This window comes from Macaca thibetana, chromosome 12 (genome assembly GCF_024542745.1).
Source record: "Macaca thibetana thibetana isolate TM-01 chromosome 12, ASM2454274v1, whole genome shotgun sequence".
In the NCBI taxonomy this organism is placed as follows: Eukaryota; Metazoa; Chordata; class Mammalia; order Primates; family Cercopithecidae; genus Macaca; species Macaca thibetana.
The window spans coordinates 82,981,886-82,997,779 of NC_065589.1; the positions used below are offsets into that span (position 1 = coordinate 82,981,886).

The 15,894-nt window shown below is 42.2% G+C and overlaps 1 protein-coding gene across 6 annotated transcripts in view; it reads left to right on the top strand.

The window, feature by feature from the left end:
• The window catches only part of PLA2R1 (phospholipase A2 receptor 1), a 126,291-nt gene that overhangs the window by 6,851 nt on the left and 103,546 nt on the right, over positions 1 to 15,894 (top strand). For 5 of the 6 annotated variants that reach the window (XR_007718443.1, XR_007718442.1, XM_050752867.1 and 2 more), the window contains exons 2-3: positions 11,008 to 11,391; positions 13,943 to 14,116. The exons of the other annotated variant lie outside the window; for it this stretch is intronic. Coding sequence is in view for 3 of the 5 variants with exons in the window: in XM_050752867.1 (XP_050608824.1) it covers positions 11,008 to 11,391; positions 13,943 to 14,116 (558 nt within the window). In the remaining 2 variants the exon portion in view is untranslated. The remainder of the gene's footprint in view (positions 1 to 11,007; positions 11,392 to 13,942; positions 14,117 to 15,894) is intronic. 6 annotated transcript variants of the gene reach the window in all.

Consider the following 15,894-nt stretch of genomic DNA (forward strand, 5'->3'; position numbering starts at 1 on the left):
GACCATAAATGGGCCACAACCTGCAGTGGGGAAAGCATTGAGTCAGAGTGTTAGGTCGTATGTGTGGAAGCTAAAGTGGCTTTGGGATGTGGAGAACAGCAGAGAGTCTGCTGGTATCAAACCATGGTGAATGTGGGGAAGAGTGGTTCAGGGCTGAGGGCCCCAGTGGCGAGGAAGAGGGGTAGGTGCCACCTTCTGAAAAACAGCGATAAGAGCCACTACCTGGAGGCGGCAGAGGGGAGAAGCTGTAGCCCTGAGATTTCCCACATAGCTTCTGTTTCTAATACAAAGGTAAAAATGCCCCTCTACTGCTTCTAGTATTTTCTAAAAGTTGGGGAGTCGTTACTCTTTGTTGTTTTACTTACATCGACACGTTGTCTCCTCACCTAAACAGGTAGGCAATATTAATACATACCCTTCTTTTACAGATGAAGAAGGGTTAAGCAACTTGTGCCCACAGGAGCTTGTAGCATGGGGTTTGAATCAAGCACTCAGCACTAATGCAAAGGATCCCTGAATAGCCTTGTGACCCCATGGTATGGTTCATTCTGTATCCTGCTGCACGACAGGAGCACACGATTTGGTTTCACAGCAGGAAGAACAGGAGGCCAGCCTCTTGCTCTCTGCAACTCCTCCTTTTCCAAACCCCTCCTTTCACAAGTGGGAGTGGTATTTTCCTAAAGCAGAAATGTGCAAAGCTATTGATTTGTGTATTGTTCTAGGCAATTCTGATGTCTCTAGGCAATGAGCCATTCTACTAATCTGGAGATGGAATTTCAGTAAAAGTGTGATCAGATAGTGGTTTAGCTGCCCTTCCTGGCCATGAATCATGCTAGCCATCTTGACTCCATTTCTCCCGTTTCTGTTTGTCATCCCTCAGCGTTTCTTCCCCTTCATACTTTTCTCATCCCACCTTCTCTGCCTGCCTCCTTTCCTGGCAAGCCTTTGTGAGTCAGCATAGACGTCCAGTTTTCCTGGTCCTATTTACTCTTTCTCGTTAAGCCTCTAACTATTTTCCTATTGTTGGTTGTCACCGTAACTGATACCACACAATGCAGGTTCCAAGCCCATGACAGGAAAGATGGGGCCACACAGATGGCTTAGTTGTCCCTGCAGCTCCCCTTCTTTGACCTAATAATCTGCTTATTTATATCAAGTTATCTGAAGAAACGATCCCCTTGTGTTGCCTCTTCTGAACTCAATCCTAATGCCGCAAATCCTCATGGAATCTATCAAAGTAATCGATTTAAGACATTTATAAACCCTTCCCTCCATTTTTCTTTTTAGAAATTATGCTTGAGAGCCTTTTGGAGATGTTCCAATGCATAGCTAGGAGCATAAATTACATTTTGAACTGATCAAACCAAAAAGAAATATTATTGTTCATAAAATAGACAAAAGAACACCATATAAACACTATATAAAGTCATTTAGGGAAAAACATTTTATAAAGCCACTCAAGAAAATTAGAAAATTAGAATTAGAATTTCTGTAACTTGGGTTCTGAGACACAGAGCTAAACAAAACAGAAAAGTCATAACCACTTGGCTTTTTAATTTATGATACTTTCCAGACAACTACAGTTCCAAAGAAGTATGGAAATAAAATAGTGTTACCACTTCTAGCTTTTGGTATTCTGCTCTTGAGAACTTTTCAATTATGAAAATATAAACAGGAATCTCAAAGTAATTATTTAACTATAAACATTTTTTTCATTTTGCTGCTCTTTGGCACCATTCATATTCAAAGTTAAGATTGGCTTTTATTTTTATTAATATTTATAAAGTGATCATCATAACTGAGATAACCCTTATCAAGGTCTTGTGAAGCTAGCACGATTATTTTTTCTTTTTATTATAAATTTAAACTTTTTGTAAAGAAGGGGTCTTGCTATGTTGCCCAGGCTGGTCTCAAACTCCTGGTCTCAAGTTGTCCTCCAGCCCCGGCCTCCCAGAGTGCTGGGACTACAGATGTGAACTACACACCCAGCCCCAGCATTACTATTAAACCCATTGTGCAGATGGGAAAACCAAGGCAGATACTTTCCTAGTTTTAAGCAGTTCTGCCCTAAAAGAAGTGCTCTGTAGTTTGCCAAGGTCTTTTTTCCATAATGTTAACCTTGTTCAAATACAAACAAGGAGAGCTTCATGGGGATATAACCAGTGCAGTCGCACAGAGTCCTATAGTCAGAAGGGCCTTCTTTCCACTTAGGGTTTAAAGCTCCATGGATAGGGGCCTTGGGATTCATAATTATTTCTATCTTTGAAATTGTGTGCTGTGCGTGATGTTCAGTGGAACAATGGAACTCAAGCCAGAGGTTTGGAGCCTCTGTTCAATTCTGCCTGGGGTCCGCTGTCTACCTCCCTGGGATGGGTTCTCAGCTGCCTCCCCCACACTCCTGCCCCACAGTTGCTGCTGCCTTCTGCACACAGTGGCAACCGGGTTGCATTGAAGTTGGGGGACTGGAGGCCTGGGCCCTGGGAGTAGATGCCTTGTGGCATTTACGGGCAGTGCAAAGCAACATCTGTCACCACTGGACTAGTAGCACTTCTGTGGGTTCTGTGAGGGCTGAGTGGGAACGTGTCACATATCCTCAGTCCAGGTACTATATTCCAAGCATGTTATAGCTCAGAGGTTGCAATCTCTTGTGGGCCCAAGGGAAAGGGACATTGACTTGACTTCCCCATGTCCAGCCAAGACCACATATTTTCATTGTACCCTGGACCCTGCAAATGATGCAGACAGCCTGAATAAGAATGATAGGGATGGTTGTGACTTGAATTTTGTTTCCCCCCACCACCAAATTCATATAAAAATGAGACTTTACTTGGAGATAGGGTCTTCACAGAGGTAAACGAGTTAAAATGAGGCAGTTAGGGTAGCCCTAGTCTATTATGACTGGTATACTCATAAGAAGGGGAAACTTGGACACAGAAATATGCATAGAGAGATGATGTGAAGAGACACAGGGAAAAGGTGGTCCTCCAGGGGCCGAGGAGAGAATCCAGGATCCCATCCTTCCCTCACAGCCCTCAGAAGGAACCAACTCTGCCACACCTTGATCTCACGCTTCCAGCCTCCAGAATTATGAGAAAAGAAATTTCTGTCATTGAGGCCACTCAGTTTGTGGTATTTTATTATGGCAACTCTAGTAGCAAATCAATACAGGGACTAACACTCTACCTACCACTAAACGTTGTTTTTTTGTTTTTGTTTTTGTTTTTAACATTTCTACCTTGCACTGTAGTAAATGTTTTGTTTTTTTTTTTTAATGGCCATACTCTCAAAGCAGCTAAGATGGATAGCTCATTGTAAGCACTTTTGTTTTCAGTCATGCCATATCATTTCCAGAGTTGTTTTGGTTGATGATGGAGTTATTTTCTGGTTTTGTTGGTTTTTTGTGACCCAGTCTTTGAATCATTTCCAGGCTTTAATATGCAGGCATTTGTGAGGGCATCTTAACAATGTTCTGTCTTTTTGTCCTTGCCCTAACTTGCACTTTGTAATGAGGCACGTTTTTGACTGAGATGGTATATTTTCAACAGAGTGTATAAGGTAATCACGGAGCTGCTGTAAATAATGATTTTTACACCAGCAATGTCTGTTAGGTACTTTCCAGTTAAATAAAGGTAAAACAATGGGAGAAGAGACAAAAAGCTAAAAGGAAGAAGAATGTTTTCAACTCAGTTTAAAAATTCATTGGTAAGATACAGAGGTCTAGCAAAGAATCACGGAAGAGAGAAGATCTTCTGCCAGGGTCAGCAACTGCTAAATGAGGACAGAGCAGGAGGACAGAGGAGGGAACAGGAATGGCCAGGGAGTGGCAAGGACAGTCTGAAAGGGTAAACCCCTCCTGGCACAGGGGTTAGTAACAGGCAATTTGAAGCCTCACAGAACTACAGTCCGGTGGCACTGATTATGCTGGGTTTCATTTTTCCCATATGTGAGAAAGACTATTGTGTGCCTCATGGAACTTGGAGAGGCAATTTGGGGAGGTTAGAGAGAAAAGGGAAGAGAACATGTAAAAAGATTTATCAAGAGGGATCCACGACCCTGTGGAGATGGTGATTATCCAGGTTCAGAAGCTATAGGAGAATAAAGAAGGCTCAGAGTTAAGGACAATGCTAGGACAGAGAAAGAGAAGGAAGTTCTGAGACAGGACAAAGAGGTTTCTTAAAAAATATATTTGGTTAACTTTTTAGTTGATTAATAGAAAGCAATTGACAGGAACTCAAAAGCTTCAGATTAAGAGACACATGAAAACTCAGATGATTTGAGATAAAATGCACATTTTCATGCAGAGAGAGGTAGGAAGGACTGGCCCACTTTTCACTTTGTTCCGTGGATCTGTTCTTTGAAGAACCATGCACATGCTGATTGCTGCAAGCATGGGAAATTCCTCACTTATTGGTTTGAAAGGTCATGTTAAGAATCCAGATTTTCTGCATCACTCGGCCATGAATAGGACTTGATTCAGCAGCTTACAGTATCCCTTCCTGCTACAGAGTAATCTTAGGAATGCAATCGGCTCTGAATCCATTGTTCACTAGATGGAAGAGATAGAGACAAACCCAAATTTGTGAAGCTGGAAAAGGTCAATACATCTCAAGAGAGAAGCTGCTCACCTTCAGATTGGTTACAGAGGAGAGATGCCCTCCCCATTTCCTTCTGGACTGTGTCCCTGCTGAAACCTAAATACTGTCAGAACAGCAAGGAAATGGACAGAGTCCAGAGAGGCTGCAAGGCAGGACGGGCGTGAGCCCAGCACTAGCTCTGTGGGTAGATGGAGTAGAAGCAATTTCAAACCTATGGACTGGGGTAGGAGATTGAAATTGGGCTGCAGCCTGCATGCTGTGGCTTTCTAATAGCTTGTCTTACGCATTGCACTTGATGTGAACCATGCACTGGAACTTTTCCTTCCAGTTCCCTTAATGAAGCGGCACAGAGACGGACTTTATGTGTATAGTTGGATTAGGTGAACACCTTCATGATATAATTTATTGATTACCAGAAAGTCCTTTGTTTGCCTAAAATGCCACCATTGAAATTGCTGTTTTATTATTTCTTCCAAGTGTTTTTTGTTAAAAATGCAGAAACTTCACAAAAGCTTAACAGTACAAATCTTATCCTACTCACTTAACACTTCAAACCTTCATTCAGCTAGTTCTAAGAGAAGAGCTGTCTAAAGCTAAAGGGAACACCAAAGGCAAGCAGAGGTGATCAGAAGGGGTGCAGAAGGTCAAGTGGAGGGGCCCCAGGAGAAACTTCCTGTAGGTACCTCCAGTCTGCTGTTCACACAGACAGATCAAACTGCAATAATGCCCCCAGGCTTTAGACTCCAACCTCATGGCACACCATTTTGCTTGTATCTCCTATGTCAAAATATATGTTGGCATTAAGTTATAATTTTTTTCTGTGTATTTCAGGGATTCCCAGGGAGAATATGACTTCCTTGCAGGCAAACACTATGACATATATATCCTTCTGTCTGCAGGGTTCCCAAACCATGCCACATTAAGCACATGCTAGATCTTTGTCATCTGAAATTTCAAGTCAGCTACTTCAACATGTTTGGCGACAATCTATAGCAGTTTATTTTCTTCTTTCTTAAGTTATAAGAGAATGCATGTAAATAAAGCTACACCTGGACTGAATATAGTAGATAGATATAAAACTTCTAAGACAAAAATGAATTTGAAAAAAAAAAAAGTAAAAGATTGGTTCAGTTAAATAATCTTTACAGTTCCATCCAGCTCTGAAGTTCATGGTTCGGGGTTTATGGGTGAAGTGAGTCTCCTCTGCCACACCTGTCTTCCTTCCAGCACTGCCCTGCTTTGTCCTCCCTAGAAAGTGGGCAAGTATATGTGTGTGCACACTCCCTGCTCAGAGTCTGGTGACACTGAGGGGTCCTGTCCAACTCACATGTGACATCAGTTGAAGAGCCAGTTCGGTGTCTTAAATTTTGGGTTATTTTCTTTTTTTTTTTTTTTTTTTTTTGAGACGGAGTCTTGCTCTGTCACCCAGGCTGGAGTGCAGTGGCTGGATCTCAGCTCACTGCAAGCTCCTCCTCTCGGGTTCACGCCATTCTCCTGCCTCAGCCTCCCGAGTAGCTGGGACTACAGGCACCCGCCACTTCGCCCGGCTAGTTTTTTGTATTTTTTAGTAGAGACGGGGTTTCACCGTGTTAGCCAGGATGGTCTCGATCTCCTGACCTCGTGATCCGCCCGTCTCGGCCTTCCAAAGTGCTGGGATTACAGGCTTGAGCCACCGCACCCGGCCTATTTTCTTTCTCTTATTTGTTATCACTTAGTTTTTAAAATCTTTTAAAATCATTTTTTATTTTATTTTAAGTTCCGGGATGCATGTGCAGGATGTGCAGGTTTGTTGCATAGGGAAATGTGTGCCATGGTGGTTTCCTGCATCTATCATCCCAACATCTACGTATTAAGCCCACATGCATTAGCTCTTTATCCTGACGCTTTCCCTTCCCCTGCCACAGGCCTCGGTGTATATTCTTTCCCCCCTGTGTCCCTGTGTTCTTATTGTTCACCTCCCACTTATAAGTGTTATCACTTGTTTTTAAGAGCTTATTGTATCAGTTTGTTGTTGTTGTTTATTTGTTTGTTTGTTTTGAGACACAATCTCACTCTGTCCCCCAGGTTGGAGCGCAGTGGCATGATCTTGGCTCACTACAGCCTCCACCTCCTGGGTTCAAGCGATTCTTGTGCCTCAGCTTCCCGAGTAGCTGGGAATACAGGCACGCACCGCCAAGCCCAGCTAATTTTTGTATTCTTAGTAGAGACCTCAAGTGATTCCCCTGCTTTAGACTCCCAAAGTGCTGGGATTACAGGTATGAGCCATCACGCCCCACCATTAAGGGCTTATTTTGAATGCAATTATAAAGTTTTCTTTGGAATTGATGGAACTCCCTTCTTTTCATTAGCTAGCCAAATTCCCATGATTCCAGAACAAATATACACAGTTTCAAAGGACAGATATTTAGGCAAATGATTTCTCTCTATCTCTAGCATCTTACCCAGTGTCTATGAAGTAGCTGGCATCCAATGAAAGCTAGTTGAAGGAATGAATGTTCCATACGCAGTCATAAAGGTAACACCCTAAACTTTGGTTTAACAGTTGATCAATGAAACATTCTCCTCCCACTCCTTAGAAGAGTACACATTATCTTATGGGGCTAAAGAGTGGATCTGAAATGATCTCCTCCTAAAGGAACTCAGAAGTAGAAAGTAGAACCACTGTCTTCCATGGATTTTATTTTAGAAAAAAAAGGATAGAAATTAGCTTATAAGTTTCTTCTAATAAATCAATCCTTTCTCTCCTCCTAAACTTATAATTATGAAGGGAAGTATAATAACATTTTCCTGCAAAGAGATTTAGTAATTCTGGCAGTACTTCATTAATCACTTAATCAGTGTTCAAGCAGAACTGATGTCCTTGACATGTATAATCAATCTTGATTCCTCCCACATTTGATTTTCATCTTTTAAAAAATCCAGCAACTATACACACTAAGGATTGGTGGCTTATTTTCACATTATAGTTTTGTTAGAGACATTATGTGCATATAATAACAATCGGAATATTGATACCTATATTAAGTCTCCTCATAGTCTGTTTGAAAGTAATTGTTTTCTCTTCAGTGAATTTATGGAGATTAACAGTGCCAGGATCATATTCTATTATAACTTAATGGAAAAATGGGCTCAAGTCATTTTTTAACTTAGTATATTTGGAGGCAGCATGTTGATTATTATTGGTGAACCAGAGCTACTTGCCTATGGCAGATTCTGAAGAACTTTTCTAAAGCTATTTCCTAAATGCAGCTGGCATGGAAATATAAGTAGCACCCCAAAATTAAGCAGCAATGGATTAGGTGTGTCTAATATGTTCTGCTTTGGAAAGGTAATTTTATGATTGCTAGTGTGATACAGAAGTTCCAATTTCTGCCACTCTTTTTCTCTTAACACTTATTAATTTGGAAGTTTAAAAGCATTATTGGCCAGGCATGGTGGCTCACACCTGTAGTCCCAGGACTTTGGGAGGCCAAGGTGGGAGGATTGCTTGAGCCCAGGAGTTTGGAGACCATCCTGGGCAATATATTGAGATCCCGTCTCTACCAAAAACAAACAAACAAAAAATTAGCCAGGCATGGTGGTACACACCTGTAATCCCAGCTACTCAGGAGGCTGAGTTGGGAGGATCAGTTGAGCCTGGGAGGCCAAGGCCTCAGTGAGCGGTGACAGTGCCACTGCACTCCAGCCTGGGTTACTAGAGCAAGACCTTTTTTCAAACCCCCCGCCCCACACAATATTTATTCACCCCAAATGTTAGGTTTGTAATTTTCATGTCCACTTATTCACAGACCACCCGTTTCCCCCCATCTACACACTGCTTGTCAACACCATGTATTTTTCTCTTTCCTATTAAAAAACCTACAGTGTAGACTTTACTGGTGGGTAATGCAGAAAATCAACAGATGAAAGCTCTTAATTCATCACTGCACACATATTTGAACAAATGAGACAAAGATTTTGTTATCTGGTTGTTTGGAGAGTATTTTTCCTCCATAAAAGGTGATAGCGATTGTTTAAAAAAAAAGCGATAGCATTGTTTAAAACTAAAATGTCTGCGCCCACTGTGTGCTGCAGAAACTGCAGTAAAAATAAGCTTTTGTGCTAACAGTGTAAGAGAAGAAGCCTTTGAGGGATGCTGAGATTAGCACTCTGTAGGTTCAACCAGGTCTGCAGCTGGATCTATAGACCAAGAATCAGGAAGTCAGAGGGATAAAGTAATAATGATAGCTCCCATTTCCTAAGGCTTTTCATGGTAGTATGTGGTGTGCTTTTCATGGGTTATTCAATGGAATATCCTTAACATCCCTAAGAGGTGAGTACCATACATAGTCCCAGTTCAAGGAGGAAAGACGAGGCTCGCTGAGATGGAGCAATCTGCCCAAAGTTACACAGCGGGTCCGTGATGGTTCTACGTGACTCCAGAGCTCTCAACCACTAGCCAGGTCATCTATATACCTATCTGAGGTGTATAAACTGAGGCACAGTCAGTACGTTGCAGAGCTTATAATACATTTGAACATATATATTAGGTAGAAGCTGAACTACAAAACCATTATAGTAAAATAATTATCCTTTGATGAAAAATTAATGAACTCTAGGTTAACTAGAAAGTAATTAGTAGGTTACAACAAAAATTAAGGTGAACATTCTACCCAGGCATGAAAAGGTGAAAAGGAGAGTTGGACAGAAGGTTAATTATCGGACTCCATGTCACACTGATGAGAGGTGGATTTGATTTTGAATCACTATTGCTAATAACCATGCAGACAAGGCCCTCATTAGGAAAACAAATTTCCTGATCTAAATGAAATCTCCCTAAAACCATTCATTTTCCCTACCCCACCCCCTCTCTTTTACTCTGATGTACGGTGATCAAAGCAATTCTATGACAACTAATTCAACTCCTCAAATCTATGGCTATAAGTAAGGTCATCAATTATTAAATGAGGTATAGCATTTATTAATACATTGACAATCTTTTTGAAACAGTATCTTAAGTGATTTTGGTAACTGTAAATCAGTTCTCCTCAGGCTGATTAACTTTGGAGAAACCAAAAGAACATTTACCAGAATGAAGCATTGTTCCCTCGTGGATCTGTGAGAAGACCTGTCCTGCACTGTCCCAAACCTCTCCAAGGCCTCTGCCTATACCTGTTCTGCCCTCCATGACACGACCCACCCTAAACCCCAGACATTCGAGGGAACCCTATCATGTCCCTTCAGAGTTTTGAAAAAATAGACAGGAAGTAAAATAGAAAAAGGGGAACCCAGCTACTGGGAGAATAAAAGAGTGCCAGGGCCTGACCAGACATGACCGAGGTGACTTCAGCAGCCAAAGGCCGAAGCAGCAGCAGCTGGTGTATTTCATCAACAGCAAGCACTGACTGAATTTCCATCATGTGCGCAACACACTCCGTGCTTAGACCAAAGAAATGAGACTTGGTTTCCATCTTCAAAAAGCCTGAGAGAAAACAAGTTCATACTAACTGTTGAGTACTAGGTGCCTTCCAGGCCCGCAACTTGGGTTAAGTCAGGTAGCAGGCTGGCAGCTAACATGTATTCCCCGGCTGGGTCCCACCAGCTTTTCCATAGGAAACTCACCCAAATCCCTTCTTCCATCTCCAGGAAGGAGAGCTCAGGGGCATATCACAAAATGCCTACTTTCTCCAACCGTCCATGTGGCCTCTGGTTTCTGCCACGGTAATGGTGGTCCATCACCTCTCGTGTTTCGAGGTGTGGTGCCATAGCTAGTGGCCTGGGCATCTACCTGCTTCTGCCAGCCCCACCCAGCAAGCCGTCTCCTACTAAGAGTCTATCCCCATAGCAAGAGGTCCCCGCCTCCACCTCTGTACTGCTGAGAAGCCCTGTGTTCTCACCAGCATGGAATCCTGCATCAGATCACAAAGCAGCATTTCATTGATAGCCTTTCAGTTTTCTACAGGAACTTGATGGTAGAGAGTTTCATTCAGTGGTTCTTGATTCAGCAGCTGTGTCCCTAACATTCAGGCATTTGTCTGAGACAGTGTTGTCCCATCCATGGGCCCCCAGTGTCCCTCCCCAGGAGCCCTGAGTATTATTACCAATCCCCCTCTCTAACCAATTGTGTGAGCGCACCTTCTCTGTCAGTAACAGACCTGAGTGGATTGACAGGTAACCCTTGTTCCTATATGGCCAATGAGGTCTTAGATCAGAGCTCTCCCATTAGCTCCATAAGCCCTTTTATGCTTCCAAAGAAACTCCTTTGTTTTATGGAAATAAAGCCCTTCAGATGGACCCTGCCCAACAACGCCAGATCTGTGGGAAATGACCGGCAACTGTGGCATATCGCACTTAGATATGCACACTGAGATCCTCATGATGCTAGTAAATTATATAAGAAAATTTCATGCCAGGTCTTTGATTTTTGTTTCAGATAAAGGGCTATTTATTATCCAAAGTGAGAGTCTGAAGAAATGCATTCAAGCAGGTAAATCGGTACTGACCCTGGAGAACTGCAAGCAAGCAAACAAGCACATGCTGTGGAAATGGGTTTCAAACCATGGCCTCTTTAACATAGGAGGCAGCGGTTGCCTGGGCCTGAATTTCTCTGCCCCAGAGCAGCCCTTAAGCTTATACGAATGTGACTCCACCCTCATTTCCTTGCGGTGGCGCTGTAACAGGAAGATGATCACCGGCCCGCTGCAGTACTCCGTCCAGGTGGCGCATGACAACACAGTGGTGGCCTCACGGAAGTATTTTCATAAGTGGATTTCTTATGTGTCAGGTGGTGGAGACATTTGTGAATATCTACACAAAGGTAAAAATAATTTAAAGAAGCACTCAGGGAATAGTATTTTTTTAAAGTTTGCCTATAAGTAAAGATTTGTAAAGCGTTATGTGAAAGAAGTACACAAAGCCTGGACCCTCAGGGGACTTCTGTTAAATACATTTTAGTTGCTTCCTTGCTTATGGTAAAAGGGTTATGAGAGTCTCAGAATGGACATACTACATTCTACTAAAGAAGCAGAACTTCTCAGAATTTAAAGGTATTGGGAGGAAAAACATTCAACTGACTCTGGGAATCAATGGAAAGGAGGAGAAAGAACAAGCAGACAGGAGAGAGAGAGAAAAGGAAGGTGGAAGGAAAAGATATTTGAAGACTTTTGTCATGACAAATATAATAACTTCTCCTTCCCTGCCTCCATTTCTCTTATTGTAAAAACGCATCCCCACCTATGGAGGTATGTATCCAGGGCACCTCCAATGCCTCCTGATGCTGGCTGGCATTCATGTGATAATCATGTTGCAAGTCACTTGAAGATAAATGACAGACTGTTGTCAGGGGTTATTTGGTGTGTGCCAAGCATGGTCAGTGGGGAAGCATGGTTTAGAGGGGAATTTCATTTTCTATGGTTATCTTTGTCATTTCTAAACAGAAAAAAAAAAATAAAGAAAGTTACATAGTTAAATTCTAAAATCTCAAACCTGTCCCTCAGGGTTTGTTTGGTAGCTCACTCTATCCAACCATCCATCTATCGATCCATCCATCCATCCATTCATCCCACATTTTTATATAACACTGCTGACAAATCCACCCCATATTGATCAGGCACTGGGCTAGGCACCTGGTTTACAGAGGCCCACAGGACAAGCGGAGTCCCTCCTCTTGTGGTGCTCTGTAGAGTTATGCTTTCACAAGAGCATATCTTCCTAAGAATTCTGTACAGTCCTGGGAAGCAGAGCAAGGAACTCCTAAAGAAGAAATGATTAAAAAGAGACAGAGCCAAGGACCAGGCATTTTCAGGGCTCACTAAAATAAAGCTAGTGCTGCAAATCAGCACTCTGAATAATCTACAGTCCTGAAGAGGAACTTGCTATTTTGCTTTATGTTAGCTTTTTTAGCCACATACCCACATTCATGGTGCATGCAGGAGAAGATTCTAGAGAACATATGCTTCTGAGTAGAAGGAAGGGGACTGAAAGAAAAGGGCATGTCCTGAAATACCTACGGTTCCTAAGTAGCCTTAACTGCTAAGGCTGGTGACTGGTGACATGTCGTGAGCTCAGGTCACCCCTGCCAGTTGTGGGAAAGAGGTGAGGCTCTCCACAGCTGGTCCTTTTGCCCCAGGACCTACCACTGGCAACCCCAGTTGAGTCGTGACAAGTTTTTGTTGATTCCTGATTAAGGCCAAGAATGACCAAGTATTGCAAAACCCTGAGAAGGCAGCCAGCAGGCTACGTCTGCATGATCGTCTCACTCTAGATCATTGTAGAAGTCACCCAGTCAGCTGTCTGGCTTCACCCTCTCCCCATGTCGGCTGTTTGCCCCCTTGCACTCTCAGTGATTCTTTAAAAATGGAAATCTGAACCTGTCACTTTTCCATTTGAAATGCGCAAGAGACTTGCCCCCACCCTCAGAGTAGAGGCCAAAGCCCACAGTATGGCAGGGAGACAGCCCTATGTGCGCTGGCACTCCAGTACATCCCTGGTTCCCCTTCCCAGAGGGCCTCCTTCCTCTTCTTCATTCTCCCACACCTGTTCTTGTCTCAGGTTCTTTTTACTTGCTCTTCCTTCTGCTGGATCAACTCTTGTCTAAAGACCTGCACTCTCGGGTCACCCAGTTCCTATTCAGAGAGGCCTTTCACTGCCCATCCTGTCCAAAGTAGTGCCCTGTGCTCCTCCATCCCGTCTCTCCCTCTCTCTCTTTCTCTCTGTCTCTCCCTCTGTCTCATGCATACACACATACACATACACACGCACACACACACCCCACTCTGTCTTCTCATCCTATTTATTTTCCGTCATGGCACTTTTCAATACCTGCAATGATACTGTATGTTTACTTGTATATTTGCTTTCTTTTTCTCTCTCCTTGCTAGAATAGAAGTTCCACATGAAGGAACTTATGCTGGTTTGTTCACTGTTGTATCCCCAGTACTGAGTACACTAAATGCTCAATAAATAGTTATTGAATGAGTAAATTAATAAATGCCTATGAATCTATTGAGCCTTAGATGCTAATGGCTGATGTATTTGGGGACTGGAAGGTATTATGAAGTTAAATCTCCATTAAAGTTTCCTTCTCATCCATCCACAAGTATGAATGTTACTGTGGCAGCTCACCATAGTAAGTAAACAAGTAGATAAATGCGTAAGCAAACCATGTATCAGCACTTCCTCTGAGCCCAGCTCTTGGTCTCACACTTCTACTGACAGGAGAGAGTGAGGAACTGAGGGCTCACTCTGTTGTAGTGAGTATCTGCCCCTAAGAGGGTTTCAGTCCATAAAAAATGCTTTTGATGTATAGCAGTTTCCAAAGGTAAAGCTGACATCATACATGTCTGACTTTGTACATTTCTTTCTCCTAGATTTGCACACAATCAAAGGGAACACCCATGGGATGCCGTGTATGTTTCCCTTCCAGTATAACCATCAGTGGCATCATGAGTGTACCCGTGAAGGTCGGGAAGATGACTTATTGTGGTGTGCCACGACAAGCCGTTATGAAAGAGATGAAAAGTGGGGATTTTGCCCTGATCCCAGTAAGAATAAATTTTGTCTTCTCTATATGTCATGAATGAATCAAAGAGGATTAGAAAGTTATCTGTATCTAAACAAAAGCACTGGGATTGATATATTGAAGTCTGAATAAGCACCCTGATGCTATTAATTCAGATTTTGAATGGGGTTTTTGTTTTTGCCTTGAAAAGACAACTCTAATGTATATTCTTTTTGCCATACATTCAAGAGATGTTAATTAGCCATTCTTCATTAAGCTCAGTGCATAATGATGTTTTAACCCGAATTAAATTATAATACTCTGCGATCTCATTGATCCTAGCTTCTTGGCTGGATACTTCAAAACAAACCTGATTGCATATAAAACCCAGTTAGCCTTTCAATCCACTACCTCTTATGAGCTGCCTTAATTTCTCCACATCCAGGCTGCTTGTCTTGTCCATTGTCAAGTCCAGGCACCAGCTGGCCTCTTGATGATCTTTCTAAAATCGCAATTGCCCTCATTATTTCTTGACAGTGGATTCTTGTCTTGACTCCCTTTCCTTACTACTTACCTTCTGGATATAACCTCATTTTTTTTTTTTCTTTTCTTATCTTGATTTTCAAAGGTCAATGGCAGTGGCAATGTTCTAACTTTTTTTTCCATTAGTGCTTTATTATTTTATTTTATTTTTATTTAGCTGAAAAGTTTCCAGTTGTTCTCAAGTATTAGAGAATATTTATATATGCCTCCTACTTTCTATATTCAATTTCCTTTCCCGTGGTTTCTGTGAGTCAGAGGGTACAGCTCTTACAGTCTTCATCTCCCATGCCTGCCTCCCCTCCGCATACATAAAATGCAACAAATAAATTTGAAGCAAAAGCAAATTGAAGAGATTAACTCCAAATAATCTGATTTATAAAGTATCTGTAGAATTGTTTTCTAATCCAAGAGCTAGTATGGCTTAGTAAATAAGAAAGTATAAACTTTGAAATAATCAGACAGGTCAAGATTGGAATCCTGCTTCTTCCCAACAATGAAATTTTGGGAAGCTCTCTCCATCTTTCTGAGTCTCAGTTTCCTCAGCCGTAAAATGTAGATAATAGCAGTACCTATTAGGATTATTGTGCAATTCAATTAGATGAAGCATTCAAGGCACTTTTCATAATGTCTGGCACACAGTAAGCACCCACAAGGGCTAACCATTGTGGCCAGCAGCAGCAGCAACAATAGCAGCAGCAGCATCAAACCCAATTTATCTTTTCAGCATACACTTCTGAATCCACGATTTCCCCTCTCTGTTGTCAGTCAACAAGCCCTAAGCTAGGCATAGTGGTGAATGCCAAGAGTTTTAGGACTTAAGATCTTCCCTTTAAGGAACTTGGCATCTAGAGAGAAGACAGGACAGACAGGTTTGCTGTATGCCAGAAAATGCAGGCTGTATTTGAGACAATGCCCTAGAATCACCTGGGAGATAGTTTAAATGCATATCCTGGCCCATCTACCAGAGATGCAGTGGGAGCAGTATGTAAAACCCAAACATCTGCATTTTTGAGAAGTGCCCCAGGTGACCCTGGTGCAGATAATTCATCATCAAGCAATTAATAATATGGAGATAATTATATGCAATATACATCTATATACAGGAATAATATCAATACATTTAACAGCCAATATGGTATGGGCTATTGGTCAATCAATAGTGGAGACCTTAGTGTGGGGTTGGGAATTCCAGAGGCCCTCTGCTGATATTAACCCCTTAGCTGCTGGAATGCAGGAGTAGGGTACAGGGAAGGCTGGGGCAGCAGTGGTGTAATAGAG